The 15,867-nt window shown below is 49.7% G+C and overlaps 6 protein-coding genes across 6 annotated transcripts; 3 read left to right on the top strand and 3 right to left on the bottom strand.

Moving 5' to 3' along the window:
- Positions 1-634: 634 nt before the first annotated feature.
- Positions 635-3,115, top strand: COCSADRAFT_87209 (uncharacterized protein; the record flags this gene model as incomplete). Its single annotated transcript, XM_007700694.1, has 2 exons — positions 635-1,228; positions 1,283-3,115. 2 exons carry the CDS (start codon positions 635-637, stop codon positions 3,113-3,115), a joined length of 2,427 nt encoding a protein of 808 aa, XP_007698884.1.
- Positions 3,116-4,897: 1,782 nt separating this feature from the next.
- COCSADRAFT_35831 (uncharacterized protein) lies at positions 4,898-5,646 on the bottom strand. The gene has a single exon (XM_007700220.1). The coding sequence runs from the start codon at positions 5,600-5,602 to the stop codon at positions 5,129-5,131; it is 474 nt and encodes a 157-aa protein (XP_007698410.1). The 5' UTR covers positions 5,603-5,646; the 3' UTR covers positions 4,898-5,128.
- A 1,941-nt stretch (positions 5,647-7,587) lies between these two features.
- Positions 7,588-8,857, top strand: COCSADRAFT_35828 (uncharacterized protein). Its single transcript, XM_007700219.1, has one exon. The coding sequence runs from the start codon at positions 7,791-7,793 to the stop codon at positions 8,592-8,594; it is 804 nt and encodes a 267-aa protein (XP_007698409.1). The 5' UTR covers positions 7,588-7,790; the 3' UTR covers positions 8,595-8,857.
- A 556-nt stretch (positions 8,858-9,413) lies between these two features.
- Positions 9,414-10,086, bottom strand: COCSADRAFT_355236 (uncharacterized protein; the record flags this gene model as incomplete). Its single annotated transcript, XM_007700693.1, has 1 exon — positions 9,414-10,086. The coding sequence occupies exon 1, from the start codon at positions 9,999-10,001 to the stop codon at positions 9,414-9,416; it is 588 nt and encodes a 195-aa protein (XP_007698883.1). The 5' UTR covers positions 10,002-10,086.
- Positions 10,087-12,126: 2,040 nt separating this feature from the next.
- Positions 12,127-13,123, bottom strand: COCSADRAFT_35827 (uncharacterized protein). Its single transcript, XM_007700218.1, has 2 exons — positions 12,302-13,123; positions 12,127-12,247 (listed from the first exon to the last, which is right to left on the bottom strand). Exon 1 carries the CDS (start codon positions 13,064-13,066, stop codon positions 12,386-12,388), a length of 681 nt encoding a protein of 226 aa, XP_007698408.1. The 5' UTR covers positions 13,067-13,123; the 3' UTR covers positions 12,127-12,247; positions 12,302-12,385.
- A 286-nt stretch (positions 13,124-13,409) lies between these two features.
- COCSADRAFT_310173 (uncharacterized protein) lies at positions 13,410-14,331 on the top strand. The gene has a single exon (XM_007700692.1). It carries the CDS (start codon positions 13,574-13,576, stop codon positions 14,015-14,017), a length of 444 nt encoding a protein of 147 aa, XP_007698882.1. The 5' UTR covers positions 13,410-13,573; the 3' UTR covers positions 14,018-14,331.
- Positions 14,332-15,867: the final 1,536 nt, after the last annotated feature.

Here is a 15,867-nt window from a genome sequence, read left to right as displayed (position 1 = left end):
ATAAAATATCTATTCCCTTAGCGCGATGTAAGAGGTCTGTCTATCGGAACACTACACAAGGCTCTGAAATTGCGGAATTGTGCATAGCCGTACGAGTGTATAATAGTGTGGCTGGAATACTGTGCAGATCGTAGACTTGCCAAGAAAAGAAGCTGACCAGTAGGAATCCGTCTGGCCTTGGACTCCCGATTGGCTGAATCGCAAGATGCCACGAGGCGCCGATGTAGCACTGGATATGTCTCATGAGGATGTCTGGACTGCTGGAATCGGATTTTGCTTGTGAAGGTATCTCAATGTCCGGGAGTATACCAAGAGCCGTTGTGGTCCATGACAAACCGATCTGTCACACCGCACCAAAGGTGGTGTGAGTCCATGAGGTGGAGTGATACCACTGACGCACCAATCAATATCACTGTATGAGTGCTCAAGGATACATAAACAAGAAGTGACTCTTTCACATCCTTCTTCGATACCCATTCAAGTTGCGCTGGCAATTCGGTTGTGTATCCACTACTCACAGATCGTCGCACCTTTAAGAAATCGCTCCTTCAACACTATAGCCATCAAACCTGGTGCCTCAACTGTGGTTGGCAATATTGCAGAACCAGAGTTCCCGCAAAACACCACTCGAGGCATGGCGACAGAAACGATGGAAAATAGAAGTATATCTCCATACGGTCCAGCTCGAGCCACTGTAGGCGGAAACAGTATCGGCAAGGATGAAGTGGCACTAATGCACAAATACTTTAACGCTACGCTTTATCTTTGTCTTGGGATGATATACCTCAGAGACAACCCCCTCTTGAGAGAGCCGCTAAAGTTGGAGCATCTGAAAGCGCGACTGCTTGGCCACTGGGGTACAGACGCAGGTCAGAGCTTCACCTACATCCACTTCAACCGCCTGATCAGGAAGTATGACCTCGACGCTCTCTTCATCTCCGGCCCGGGACATGGTGCTCCAGCAGTTCTAGCAAATGCCTACCTTGAAGGCACTTACTCAGAGGTGTATCCCAACATATCTGAAGACATGGATGGAATGCGCCGCTTCTTCAAGCAATTCTCTTTTCCTGGCGGCATTGGCAGCCATGTAACTCCGGAAACACCAGGAAGTATCCACGAAGGCGGAGAGCTTGGTTACTCTATTTCGCACGCCTTCGGGAGTGTTTTCGATCACCCGAATCTCATTGCCCTTACAATAGTGGGAGACGGTGAGGCCGAGACGGGTCCAGTGAGTATTATTCCGTTCTCTTCCAGCTATCAGGATTGTCTAATGCGATTGCAGCTGGCAACTTCGTGGCACAGCAACAAGTTTCTCAACCCAATCACGGATGGTGCCGTTCTCCCCGTTCTCCATCTGAATGGTTACAAGATTAACAACCCAACCATTCTCGCTCGTATCAGCCACAGTGAGCTCGAGGCTCTTCTATTTGGCTACGGATGGACTCCTTATTTCGTCGAAGGAAATGAGTATAGCTCGATGCACCAAGCAATGGCGAGCACTCTCGACCACTGTGTCACGCAGATCCGTGAATACCAGCAGAAAGCGCGCCGATCAGGCCAGGCGTTTCGTCCATGCTGGCCCATGATCATACTCCGAACCCCAAAAGGCTGGTCGGCGCCAAGGAAGATGCAAGATCATTATCTAGAGGGCTTCTGGCGCTCCCACCAGGTGCCGATCACCGACGTCCGAACTAGTTCGACGAACCTGGTGGTGCTCGAGAAGTGGATGCGCAGCTACAAGCCAGAGGAACTCTTCGATGGAAACGGAACTCTGATTAAGGAACTAAAGGACCTTGCTCCCACTGCCCATAGACGGATGAGCGCTAACCCAGTGACGAATGGTGGATCTATTGTCAAGAAACTGCAGATTCCTGATTTTCGCGAGTATGCATTCGAAGTCAACAAGGCAGGTGTTCTCCAGGCGGGAAACATGACAAACATGGCAAAGTTCCTAAGAGACGTGGTTCAAGCGAACAGGACGAATTTCCGTGTCTTCGGGCCTGACGAGACTGAATCAAATAAGCTCGGTGCTATCTACGAAGTTGGAAAGAAGGTATGGTTCGGTACGTACCTCGAAGAAGACGAGGATGGAGGAAATCTAGCCTATGAAGGTCGGATTATGGAAATGCTCAGTGAGCATACCGTCGAAGGGTGGCTAGAGGGGTATATCCTGTCTGGCAGACACGGCCTCCTGAACTGTTACGAGTCCTTTATCCACATTATCGACTCCATGGTTAATCAGCATTGCAAATGGCTTGAGAAGTGTCTCGAGGTGGAGTGGCGCCAGAAAGTGGCCTCTCTTAACATCCTCCTCACAGCCACCGTCTGGCGTCAGGACCACAATGGCTTCACGCACCAGGATCCGGGCTTTCTCGACGTTATCGCCAACAAAAGCCCCGAAGTGGTCCGTGTTTACCTACCTCCCGACGGGAACTGTCTCCTCTCGGTCATGGATCACTGTCTCCAATCCTCTAACTACGTCAATGTCATTGTGGCGGACAAGCAAGACCACCTGCAGTTCCTTGATATGGATGATGCACTTGTGCACTGCACCAAGGGGGTTGGGATATGGGACTGGGCCTCTAATGACCAAGGCTGCGAACCCGATGTAGTAATGGCAGCTTGTGGCGATGTCCCAACCCACGAGTCTCTTGCCGCCACTGCTCTCTTGCGACAAAGTTGCCCCAGTCTCAAAATCCGCTTCGTCAACGTAGTTGATCTGTTCAAGCTAGTCTCCCACGCCACACATCCTCACGGACTAAGTGACGATGAGTTCCGAGCCATCTTCACAGATGACAAGCCCGTCATATTCAATTTCCACTCGTACCCATGGCTCATCCATCGTTTCACTTATATGCGCAAGGGTCAACACAACATCCACGTCACAGGCTACAGAGAGAAGGGCAACGTCGATACCCCTCTTGGGCTGGCGATCAAGAACGAGACTGATCGTTTCAGTCTCGCGATTGATGCAATTGATCGAATCCCCGGACTGAGTAATAGTGCTGCTGCTGTGAGGGAAGAATTGATCGATAAACGCATCAGGGCTAGGGAAACAGCATACCAAGAGGGGACGGACTCGGAAGCTGTGATGGGTTGGATATGGCCGTTCTAGGAAACTAGAGGTGACCGCCTGCAAGGAATATGATCTGTCAAGCCGCAGGCTAGGAGTGACCAACTTTAAATAGGAGACATGAAATGCTGTTGGATACCGAAGGTTAGCAATTCAAAACTCTACAACTACTTAGCGGCTCGCTGAATATTGTAGTAGTTGCAAGCCCTCTAATTGTCCGCTGCATTAAGCGTCTGTATAGCTGATATTTCTCTCTTAATACAATTTAACCTACAGTTGAGCAGAAGCGGCAGAAATCTAGAACACTGATAATCTGTAGTCGATAGAGGTTCTTAAGCTAGATGATTGGATCCGTAACGGATATTTTACAAGAATGCTCTTATAGAGGGGGTCATCTGTAGTGATCTGTTAGTAATCATCCCTGAATGCTACAAGCGCATGAAAGAGGACAGAGGTACCCCACTAAAGTTTTCTGCGTCTCTTGAATTCATTCGATTCATCTAAGTATACAAAACGAGTAGAAATGATAACCGTTGTATTAGGTTGGTGATTAGAATGATCGTCCCTGGCTAATAGCTTTCCATACCAGCGAACAGATGCGCATCTTAACTAATGAATAGCTTCCAAAGTATGTTTATCTACATGTGAGTTAACAGGGAAGGAGTCGTATCAAAGTTTTACAGATCTCTTAAACCTTTAACACTTTGCAAAGATCACCGTGAGAGGGTGGCAAGGCCGGGGTACGATTAAGGCACGACTAGGGTAGTATGGGATATGACGTTGGGGACAAGTCGTTTGTTCACTCAGCGAGATCTGCCAAATACCTCCAATCACTCACGCATCATGACACAGGCGGCGTGCAGTCGACCCTGCCTAGCGTTCTGTCACGATTAGACCATAATAGCACATGCTTGGCACGTCCAAGACAGCATGCTGTGTAAGTGCAGAATTCTTCGCTGTTAGCCAAACTCGAACTTAACGGTACAGAAAGTATGGCCGTATAGTTACGGAAAGATATGGCCCCACGCCGAATGCCTTTCTCTCGTTTTCCATGACAAAGAAGACGTGACGTCAGCAAGTCACACCACATCAGTCTACTTAAAACAACTAGCGCGCACTACTATACGACGTAGCTATGATTCGCTCTGCAATGCTAAACACTTGCCATCTGTAGATGCTGCGGTTGGGCTCACAGCTTGTCTAGCGTCAACGTTCCTATGCAAGATCCTGCTGGAGGTGCGTAACCGTACGAGTATGCCGTGCATAGAACAGTGGGCACCGAAAGATTGCGCTGGTTTGCGCTATTGCAGCAGTATCTTTCCTTCTACGGGCTACTGTGTAGTGGTGGCGACCAAGTCACCGCCGGGACGGACTGCGAGCTGGGCGCTCAGGACGGGTTGAGCAACTGCCCTATCATGTTCTGCAGACAGTCATAGAGTAAAATCGACTGTGCTTGGTTATTGGGCCATAGCAATTTAACACACGCACTATAGCCTAGCCAGTAGGAATGCATTGCCGATGCCTTTGATGGAAGCTTTGCAGACAGAGGGGTTTATTCAGTGTTACAAGTACAATCGGCCGGGAATGGGCGGCAAAGACGTGCAGGTTTGCGCAGCGAGAGCGGACCAGCAATGACCTAGCAACTAGAGAGTTCGTCTAAGGGTAGATGCAAATGCCGTTTCCTGCGGTACTGCGCAAACCCTATTCTCGTGGGAGTCGTATTAGACATGGTCATTAATTACACTCCTTAGCCTGCTAGCCATGGTGTTGATTCTTTAGAAGACACTCTTCTTTAACACTACCAAAGGACAGTAGAATTATCATCCCATAGTAACATTGTGTGACTATTCAACCATCGTGTACTACTTGTCCAGGGAGCGCATGCGCTCCCTTTAGTACTGAGTACTCTGCATACAACAATCTCGAAGCACAGTCTGAGCTTCATCTATAATTTATGTTGTCTAGTGCACTAGGTTGACAATCCTCATACACAAGAGACTACACTGAGATATGCGCCACCTCACTTTGTTCTTCCATCTTCTAGATCTAAACGGCTTAGAGGCTCCCCGCCCTCCTCATCCCCCTACTATCTTTGGCGCTTCGTGGCTCAGCAGTGTCGTGAGGCGACTGCGATCTGGAAACGCTTGTGCTCTTGAAACCCCATTCATCAGCAACTTGTTTCTCCCCCATAGCTAGGGATGAATGATACCACATGCGCTTTTGCTCTTCTGCCGTGTGTGGTGATAGCCAAGAGGCTTTTCCGACTCTGCCTCCTATGATGTATGAACGGAAGCTGCTTTTTATAAGCCTGATGTTTCTTTTACCTTCTTGCCAACAGTGGGCATCTTTCAAAATGGCTATGTTGCTGGGCCTATCTTTTGAAGTAATGTCGAGAGTAGGTACCGAGCCGAGCGCTGCTCCGTTCCGACAGGATTCAGGATATAGAGAGGCACCTGGGGAAACCAAAGGGAGATTGTCTGAACGGCTTGCGTCCGTACTTTCCAAGTTGCTCTGGCGTACTTGAGTCATGGCAGAGCTGGGAGGTAGTCGTAAACTGGGCCAAAATGCTTGAGGTATCGATTAGTGGTCCTGGCGTTGCGACGGATACCCCATCAACTAAGTACCCTCTTATGGCATCCTTAGTTGCCTGCCCGTTCTACGGGCATATTGGGTCAGGCTATGGCATGATGTCTTCTTTGCAGAAGTGTTCGAATCGGCGCTAGTCTATGATGTGAGGTCACACCATGCCAGTGCGGAAGTTGCGCATTACGATCACTGCATGGCAACAGACCAGGTAAGTCCGTCGACCACACAGAACTGGAAATCGCCCACAATCCCGTCTACAACCTGCATGTCGGGAGCTCGAGGTCTGCCACGAGCAAATGTCTTAGGACGGCACCACTATAGAACAGTGTGCAAAGTATTGCAGAAAGGTGCGCATCTAACCTAGCTAGTGATCAAGCGTGGAGGATCTTAGTACGCTAGAGTTGTGGTGCAGTGGTGTTGCGCGCGGCTAATGTAGATGGCGAGACAGGATGGCCGTCCCGGGTACCGGTAATCTCCCGATGAGAGGTGGCTAGACGCTTCGTCCTTTGAGTTCTGCAAGTCACATTTTGCACGTAAGCATGTCGTGACGTGCTCCGAAGTGAAGGTGAGTGTCGATTGCAAGAAGGCTTAGAGACTGTTATCGCCTTGTATCGATGCGTCAAGAGGTCCTGCTGATGCTTCTGGACTCAAACTGTCATGCTCGAATAACAACTGCGGTGGCGATGCGCCGGATGCCTCCGCTCCAATTCCGCGTTTAGGTACGTCTAGCTTTCTAATCACGGAGTGGGCTGTTTTGCCCTGTCCTTCCCCATTGCGTTGAGGCCTAGCATTGGGGCCTTTTAGCAATAAGGTGTTGAGGTAGTCGCTGCGGTATTACCTAAGGCTTGACTTGACAAGCAACGTAGCCAGTCTCTATCTGCCTCTACAGAGCTGACAGAAGAAAACGTCTAGTTCGAAGGAGATCGGACTCATCTGTTCTCTAGGTATGACGGCGCGCGTATACAAAATTATGGAGCAGGCCTGCCTAGGCCTAGCTTGGCGTTTCATAGTATGCAGGGCAAAATTATGTCACTTCGTGTAAAGGCGCTGACGGGGCCATGCAAGCCAAGGCATCGGGACATGATACTAATCTGACATAACTATGATGCTTTTTCGTCGTATCGTTGTAATGTGCCAGAGAAAATTCCAAGTCTATGCTCAAGTAATGCTACAGTGGCGACGCGCGGGAAAATGTACTGTTGTGAGAACGTGAATTTTGCAGATATAACTAGTGTCTTGCACGTATGGTCGTGACGCTCCCCCAGTGGTCGATGCAGCGTCAGAGCGCAGGCGGTGGTCGCCGGTTCAGAAAAGGGTTTCTTCTGCTGAGAACAGCGCATTGCGCTAGGCTTTGCACTTTGAGAGGAAGGACAAACAATCCTAAATATCCGGAAGTTTGCAGCTCAGATAAGCTTTGGAACAGTCTGGAACGTAAAATCCTGCTCAAAGGATTGCGCGTGTACTGTTTTCCCCGGAGAAACCGCGTTCTGCATCTTGCCAATGGCTCTAGCGCTCCAGCTTCAGAGCTGTACAATGAATACTGCACAGCCGTACTCTAGACCGAGGCTAAAGCGTATTTATACATGACCGCTGGGGCGCATGTGGTGAGGGAGAGGGACATATAGATACAGAAATGCTGGGCACGCCACGATACTGCAACGTGGAGTGACTGTGGCCTAGTCTTTTGTCGCCTCGTTGCAGGTCAATAGCACTAACTGCTCATCAGCGATGCTAGCCCTACAGCTTTCAAGATCTCTGGTCCAATGTTGGCGCTGCCGTTAACAGCCCACCATCTTTCGATTGTCGTCGTGGGCTGTTGCTGTGGGCTGTGAGCGAGGCCTAGAAGGCAGTAAGCGTGCGCGAAAGCTGCCATGTGGGTATATAAAGGCATCTTGACATAGACTAGTTAATGTATCGCTGGAGCATTACACGCAGTACTTGTGCCACTCTTATCTGTTCCTGCCTTCCTCTAGTTTGAAGCCCGCATCTTCGAGCTTGAACACGGTTACGTTACCTGTCCTAAGAGTCTTCACCGTTGTTCAGTAACCGCGCGACTTAATACTATCACTAATTCACGTCACTGTGTGCTTCACGGTGTGCTTCGTGGTGTGCTTCACACAATTAGATCACCATGTACTCGGATTTCTCTGCCAACCCTATGGTCGCCGATGCTGATTACTCGCCCACCGACGATTCCTTTTACTCCCAAAACCCGTTCGACCAAGCCGATCCCATCGGCTTGTACACTATCCCACCTAACCAATCGCTGGGAATCTTTCCTGCCTATGCCTATTTCGAACAGCCTCACCCATCCGTGGAATACCCCGCAGGCTGGGATTGTTACTTAACGAACTACTCCACACAGCCACTTGACGAATACGGGCAAAGTTGTGCATCTAGTTTCGACACAGTTTCCACGTTCGACCTGGACATGCCTAGTGCGTCCAACACTAGACTTTACTCTGCTTCACCTCTCCGTAGCGACAGCATCACAGCCCTTTTATCTCCACCTCGGTCCCCTCCACTACCCTTGCGCGAGATTTCAAAAGAAGCGACTTCACCAGACGAAGAGTCAGCTCCACGACAAGCGCGGCCCAAGCGTGGCCGTCCAAGGCTCGACCGCAACCTTTCTGGCGCGAAACCAGTTCCGTCTACCAACGCCTCCTCTTCAAAGCAACACCAGCGTGCGCCACGCCAGCCGCACAAACAAGTTGAGCGCAAGTACCGCGAGGGGTTGAACTCGAATCTAGTGAGACTGAGACGCGCTGTTCCGACGCTGTCGCAGAGCGAGGAGGACGCTGTAATCGGGTGGCCGGCGCCGAGCAAAGCGATGATACTGTCGTGCGCCGTCGAGTATATTGCGAAGATTGAGCTTGAGAGAGATGGGCTCCGGGAAAGAAATGAGCTGCTTGGCGGGACGATGTGGAGAAATTGAGAACCAAGTGAACAGCGAATCGAGGTACGGCGACAGAACTCTGCTGTTGCCATAGTGACGCAGTTGACGGACGAATCCTGCGCTTTCCCTTTTTTTGCAGTTCCTGCGGCTTCCCTTGGCGTATATAGGTCCTCGGCGTTAGCTAAGAGGCTTTCTTCTACCTGTTTTTTTGCTTCTTTAGATTGACACGTGGCAAAGTTACTATATCGTGCTGATGCTAGCTCCGTAGTGCAGTCTTAGCAAATTCCATACGGATTTCATCGATACCTTCTCGACACATCTTTGTACACATCCAATATGTCTTGCCGCTCATTAATAAACGCAAAGCACGTGCAAGGTTAGCTTATGTGCTGTTGACAGCCGTAAAAGGGTCTGCAGGCACGACAGGTCCTGAGAGTGCAGAGAAGTTGGTCTCTACAAGCGCGCAGGATAATTTCCCACACAATAGAGCCTTCGTGACGCTAGCTGAAGTCGAAAATGAGGTCGCACAAGCTCAAGGCATCGCATCTTCCCGTTTCGGAACTAGCTAGGAACATGAAAAGCCTCTAACTCTGATTCACTTCAGTGTTTGTCGAAGAGCGAGGAGGGCAGCGATGATGAGTAGCAGACGAGCAAAGGAGGTAAGAGAGAATATTGTGTAAGACGGACTCATCTAACTACGAAGCCGAGAAACCTTATAAAAAACTTGCACATATATTGATTTTCCCTTGTTCATATAACCTCATTCATCAACTGGCGTGATAGCTTTGTACTACTAACAACGTTTCCGCAATCTAGACAGAAACGCACTCGGAGCTCACTTTTCACTATTCAGATAGGCTATGCGCTTTCGATAAAAATCTCCTTCGCTTCGAGGGCCGCTGCATCCTTCTTCGGCACCATGATCATCAAGAGTCCCTCGCTAAGCCTTGCTTGGACGCTATCTATGTCTACAGCAACTGCGAAACAAACGTTGCGCATGAAGACGCCAGCTTTACGCTCGTTGAGCCAAAAATTCATTGTCGAGGCCACATGACTCCCCTGTCGTCCTCGCCTCTGACCCAGAATATTCTCCTTGGAGCTAATCTTCTTATCAACCTTGTTGTCTGTCCCTCCAGCATAAATGGCTTGCTGTTGAGGCTTGTCGTCGGATTTGTCGTCGCACCACATCGCTTCTAGGTTCGTTTTGTGAATTGTCGCTTTGATCTGCAAAGTACTCTCATCTAACCAGTGCGTTTCAATATCGTGCGGCCCGCCTATGCCTGGAAGTTCTACCTCGAGATAATACATGTTGGTAGTCTCGCGTAAATCGGCTTTCGGGGAGGTTACGTAATCATGCGATAGGTCTGGTCGAGATTTACGTGACCAGAGGCCGTTTTCAGGGCGCGTTAAGGCAGAGTGATGCAAAACATCGCTCCGAGAGGACATATTTCGAGTACGTTAAAGAAAGCTGATTAATCTTAATGGGCTCGATTGTATGTTGGTGTTGTTCTTTTAGTTTAATATGTTAAGGAGTTGTCTAGTGAACTAATAAGGTGTTAGGTAATGTACTTAAAACTACCAGCACAAGAACATATTAAATAGGTCAGTAACATACCTACTAACGCAGACAACATGATGTGGTGCGAGATCTTGCGGGATATGAAGCGCTCTTAACCTTAAACGTACGTGAGAGAATATCTAAGGTGGACACATATCAGGCCACTTTAAAGAGACTAAAACCCTATAAAATGTTCTTAGGCGTACTCGATCTAGTATACTAAAGCTACATAGATAACCGCACGTGCAAATTTTGCAGAAGCAATATTAGTAATCGCATAGTCAAATTCTGGCTCAAAAGAAGACGATGGAGAGAAGCGGGCGGTGATAGTCCGTCATTTCCAGGCGTGATGTTAGCTCTTGATGTCAGCCCATCGTTGCTAGAGATATGCTCGTTTGTCACACGATTAAGTGAGGGTATTGTGGACATGAAAAAGTTGGGAGTGCATGTTGTCTCACGGCGCTATTAGTAACAAAGTCCATGTTCATGACAACACTTGGCCTGCGACAGCTGTCGTGCGTAGTCGCATACATTGAGAAGATTGAGCATAAGAGGGATGGGCTAAGGGAGGGAAATGAGCAGCTGGGCGGAAAGATGTAGAGGGAAACGACTACTGAGGGGGTGCAAGATCGAGAGATAGCGACAGGTATTCGCTGTAGTTAGATGTATTGGAGAAGACAAAGAGCGAACCCTCTTTTTCTTGTCTCTGGGTCTGTGTTCCGTCTAGCTTCCCACCAAGGCATGGCCTGATCCTCAACATTCTGGTCGAAGGCTGCCCACTGTGTGATTCTCTTTAGTCCTTCTTTTCCTTCTTAGCGTTGCGGTAGCTCTCCCACCAAGTGCATGTGTTAGGCTCTGTAGCTTGGCTGTAGCCCTTCCTGATAAGTTACCTTTATGTTTATCATCTGTCGTTGTCTACTTCTACGCTTGCTGCCACTTCGTTATGATGCAACACATGGTCTTCGTCGGTCTAGGTTTTGCCACCATAGCGACAAGGTTCTACAGATACGAAAGTATTTACATTCACAGGAAGATCAGCTAGGACATTCCAACACACAGTGCAGCCTTTGTGGGCGCAGGGGTAAGTCGAAGTTAAGGTAAAGCATTCCTGAGACATGTTCTTCCCCCCCATGTGGCGCTATCAAGAACACTAAACGACGTTGGCAATACCTCACTTCAAGAAAATGAGGAAAGGGAGCAGTCCAGTCAAAGTAACACGTTCCTCCATTAAACCGAAAGTTGTCCAGTGTCACCCGCATCTATCAATTGCCGCCCGCTCAAACGGATTGTACCATCAAGTAGCCTAGTAACTACACTTCCCATTTTCTTCGTGATATCGGATAAGCTAATTGCGATCAATGCTTTGGCTTGCCTGAGTAGCAGCTACACATAATCTCTTAATTTACTATCCAAGCGAGCATGTTGCCTCGCAGTTCAATTTAAGCTCATGCAAAGTATATACTGTTCCTTAATCTCTAGTGGTTATTAGAAAGCAATCAGAGCAGCAAGCAGTCGCCCGGCAGCAGTTGGCAGTCGCATCCACCGGGAGCGTACTCACAAATGACTACCAAGAGGATCGAGCCAGATCACCAAAACAGAAAGGAGCCACAGTAGTCGACCCTTGGCCTAAGACTGAGTGAGTATTTAGGGACTCCATAACTAGAGTGCCAGTGGCATCAGCGACAGCTTACAGCTTCCTGGTGTCTCTTTTGGTCACTTTGCCTGCTAGCATAGAACTCGAGGTCCTGCTTCATGGGCAGGTCTCCATCGTACGTCCTCACGCGATCGTCTGACAAGACTGCACATCAGCAGATAGTATTTGTAATACCTGAACATTTGTCGCACGTCTGCATTCGTCTACCGACTTTCTTCTTGGTAATCTTCAGCGCTCGGGGCTCCTGCTGGCACAATGAGAGGTGTGGTGACACTGAGAAAAAGAAGGGGTCCGTGGCACGTCGGTGTTATAAAAACAGACAAAATCCGCTGCCAGTCTATCCGAGCCGATGCGGGCTCCTACCGTATGGTCCTCTTTCCAAACACCCTCAGCATGGTTTAGACGCTAAGTCTAGGCGTTGGCACTCTGTATCTCCTAACGACTTGGGAGACGTAACAGCTCTAAGATTTCTAAAAAGAACTATGTAGGTCTTAGAGCGTCTTGTAAGCTATGTCATTTATCTATCAATCTTACCGTGTGTAGACGACACGCTTCCCTAGGATAATACTGTGCCCACATCGTCGGGCACACTCTTGGAGTTGCAGCTCGCTACAACACTCAAGAAACGGTTGACCCAGAAGCAGGATTCACTCGCCTTCTCTTCGACCCCCGTCTGCCTTTCGAACTGCCAATTTTGTTGTTCTCGGCCTGTAACATATCGCGCTCCAGTGTGACCGTCTCGATGTAGTTGATGGCGGCGGCAATCACCATAGATTTACTTGGTCTTGGTTGGCTAGTGCTGTCTCCATCATCGCTCTGCAGCAGCGCCGGTACGGCTCTTCGCAGCCTCTCCAGCTGCGCATTCAAGCCATCACGGTACTTCCGCTCGACCATGTTGTGTGGGATGCGAGTGGTGTGTTGACCTGAAGAAGACTCACACTTTGGAGCGCAGGACGGACCATCTAATGACATATCGCTGCAGGAAGGGGACGTTGGCGTAGCTTGTCGTCGAGATACGCAATCGGACGACAGAATCTGGGTCGAGTTCGCATCCACGTTGACCGCAGTGGCAAAGGCAGTTGTTGATACCTCTGAGGACCTGCACAAGAAATCGTTCGGAAGGTTATAGCGCGCAATGGCCTGGCCGACAAAGGTGTCAGGCAAAGCCCAGGGAAGCTCGTCCAGCTGCGAAGTGCAGGCGTCCACGAGGTAGGGGCTGCTTGGCTGCCCCGAACACCATTCGTCGCTGAGTGTAAAGTCGAAAGTCGACTGGGCAGCGTAGAAGTTTGAGTTTCTCATTATAGAGGAATTGTAGGGTGCTCGCATGCGACATGAAGCGTGGAGCCTCAATTTTTGGGGGTCACATCGAAGCAAACAATTTCTCCCACTACGCCCACTCTTAGCGCATGCTTCGTCATGCGGCGCATTTGCTCTCTCCACACTCTTTGTCTTTGCATGCAATGGAAGACGCGTTTAGCATGAGTTGGGGACATTGGCGGCTCGGAACGTTGTGCCGCGGAAAAGGATCGGCGAACCTAGCCTCCAGAGTGGTTCGGGCTTGCCTTCCAGCGCTTTGCAGGACACGCAATTGCATGATAACACGCAACCTCGAAGGATTCCAGGGTGGACTGCTGAGAGGATTGCCCGGCGCCTCCACACGTATTCTGGAGTTGCATGCCACCAGACACAATGACATGCGTGCTATACAATCGCGAGCCTGCTCATTAATCCCCGTCTCTAGGTGTGCTCTCTTACACTGCAGTCACTAGCAGTGTAAGGTGACCAATCCGTAGCTAGTCTGTAATCATGACCCCTCCTCATTGTCGGCTGAGAGCTCCGAAGTGCAGTCCAAGCAGGCAGGCGATGGCTGCACATCGCGGTCATGCGCACTGGGCGCACGAATTCAGTACCGTTCTTATGCAATCTATGCGCGCATTCAGTCACATACGTTACCGCCGCTTGATGTGTGCTTGTTCAAGTCTCTCTCAGAGGCTTACTCTGACGATCTCATGGCTTTTCTTGGAAAAAAACAAAAAAGGGCTATCAACGATCAAAGAAAGAGACTTGCTTCCCCAATTTTGTAAGCCCTGGCAGCGCTCGTTCCAAGAGGAACAAATACTCCGATCCCTCAAAGCCACCGGTATATGCCACCCTGACCCCTCTTCTTTACTCAAGAGGTTCAGCAACACCAACTCAGATGATCAGGAGTCAGGAGAGAGCTCGACTCCAGTACTCAGCGCCTCAGATTAGAGGAGAGAGAGGTAGTTCCTTAGAGAAGATACTACTAGGGACAAGGATGACAGGGAGGGAGGCACAGAAGCTTAGCCAATCAAGTCGCTCTCTTTTCTTTCGAGTTGACCCGCTTGCCCACGAAGCAAGGGGTTCAGGAAGATTCTGGTTCACGAGAAAAAGCACTCGAAGCTCTGTAACAACGGAACAAAGGAACAAAGGCATGGGCACGAGAGACGAGTGAGATAGTGAGGGAGAAGGCGAAGGCAGAGAAGTCAGAGAAGGCAGCTAGCCAAGCCTCTAGGGCAGCTGCTCGTAGGACTCAACGACTTGAACAAGCTCTTAAAACGTCCCGAAAAGGCAAAAGAACGAGCCTTAAGGCTACCGCAGACGTAGCCATAAGAAAGAGGATAGCTACGAAGCGTCAGGGTGGTGGGAAAGCTCCAGGTGTTGCAGCAAGCCCATCACCTGCTCAGTCACGGCACGGCCGAAGAATCAAGCTCCAAGCCAAATTCAGATAGCTCTATGGGTCCGATCAAGGTCTATAGATCTTGCCACCATAGAACATGGCTATTGTGCGTGGCCTCGCTAACCTCAAGTTCAGGTGCTGCTTTCGTGTGGTTAGCGTGCACGAGCTTGCCATGCACATTAGGCTGTGTTCACAACAGCGCCTAGCCTACGACAACAAAAGCGATGTTTTTGAGCTTTATGAGTTTTGACGGCGTCACGCAGGGACTGCAAAGGTGGAGAGCGTATGCACACCGTTGTCCGACTAGGTGCAAGGATTCGCCGCCTGTGGGGAAGAAAGCCGTGGCCAATCAGCTGTGGCACTGACGTCACACTAGTGTGTTCTGCACTACTCATTGCCGGGTACTTGACCACGTGCGTTGCCAGGAACAAATGTATCAGGGACGCCTCAGGACTAGGCACAGGGAATGTTCAGAATACCATATAATTGTCTCAACACAGTCTGAGCGGCCGGCAAAGGACTAAGGCTCAGCTTAGTGGTGTTGGAGCCCTGAGCCGACGCTACGGCTCAGGCCTCCGTTCATGTTGCAGAGTACGACTAGGTGACGTAAGTTAGGCTCTAGCATTGCGGCCTCCTTCGCTATTTTATCATGAATATTGACGGAGTAACAGAGCTCAAGCAGTTCAATGTCCGATAGCGGCGCGTTGTGCTGGCAAGAGTCAAATTTCGCAGCCAGTTGCCTAAGGCGGGGTTGGAGAGGGCCCTTGTTTGCGGACATGGGATTGGCGTGTTATGTGCGCTATCAGCGATATCCATCGCATAGCCTTGGTGGAGAGGGACACAACGGTTTTGTACTCTACCCACGGTTGCAGCTGTGCTCTATGCATGAAAGATGTCAAGGCTTTGGGCCCATACATATGGATTGATTTTCTGCACCCTATAGCACGCTCTTGACTAGTTCGGACTAGGAGTTGTCGATGCAGAGCACCCAGAAGGCGCATGAACATGGCCAGCATCAGGTCCCAACAGACTCAACGAAGGAACTAGGCTGTATTTTTCCTTCGCAATGATTTAGCCGTCTAGGTTAAAACAAATTTTAATTAGGGAACAGTAACGATATACGAGTCGACTAATGCTAGCAGGTTATCCCAACAACTGCCAAAGAGTAGAAAGGAGTGGGTAATGCCTTCAGAGTAGGTCTCTCGCCACCAAAATTAACTGCAATCTAGCGGCATGGTGGGGCAGATAGTACCGTTTAACTAGAGCTGACGCCTATAGAATACGGCTGAGTGTTGCAGGAAGAGAGCTTCTTCACTACACCCTCTTACACGGGTTGCAAATTCGCGATCCATTTGAGCTTCGCGCTAGAGTTCGAACCCTGTTCTTAGCGCGATCACAGAAC

This window comes from Bipolaris sorokiniana (genome assembly GCF_000338995.1).
Source record: "Bipolaris sorokiniana ND90Pr unplaced genomic scaffold COCSAscaffold_5, whole genome shotgun sequence".
NCBI classification, from domain to species: Eukaryota; Fungi; Ascomycota; class Dothideomycetes; order Pleosporales; family Pleosporaceae; genus Bipolaris; species Bipolaris sorokiniana.
The sequence above is the reverse complement of the archived record's forward strand: the minus strand, read 5'-3'. Positions and strand labels throughout refer to the sequence as shown.

Coding starts and splice junctions, on each gene's coding strand:
- COCSADRAFT_310173 (XM_007700692.1), top strand. CDS start 13,574: ATGACCCCTCCTCATTGTCGGCTGAGAGCTCCGAAGTGCAGTCCAAGC.
- COCSADRAFT_35831 (XM_007700220.1), bottom strand. CDS start 5,602: ATGACTCAAGTACGCCAGAGCAACTTGGAAAGTACGGACGCAAGCCGT.
- COCSADRAFT_35827 (XM_007700218.1), bottom strand. CDS start 13,066: ATGAGAAACTCAAACTTCTACGCTGCCCAGTCGACTTTCGACTTTACA.
- COCSADRAFT_35828 (XM_007700219.1), top strand. CDS start 7,791: ATGTACTCGGATTTCTCTGCCAACCCTATGGTCGCCGATGCTGATTAC.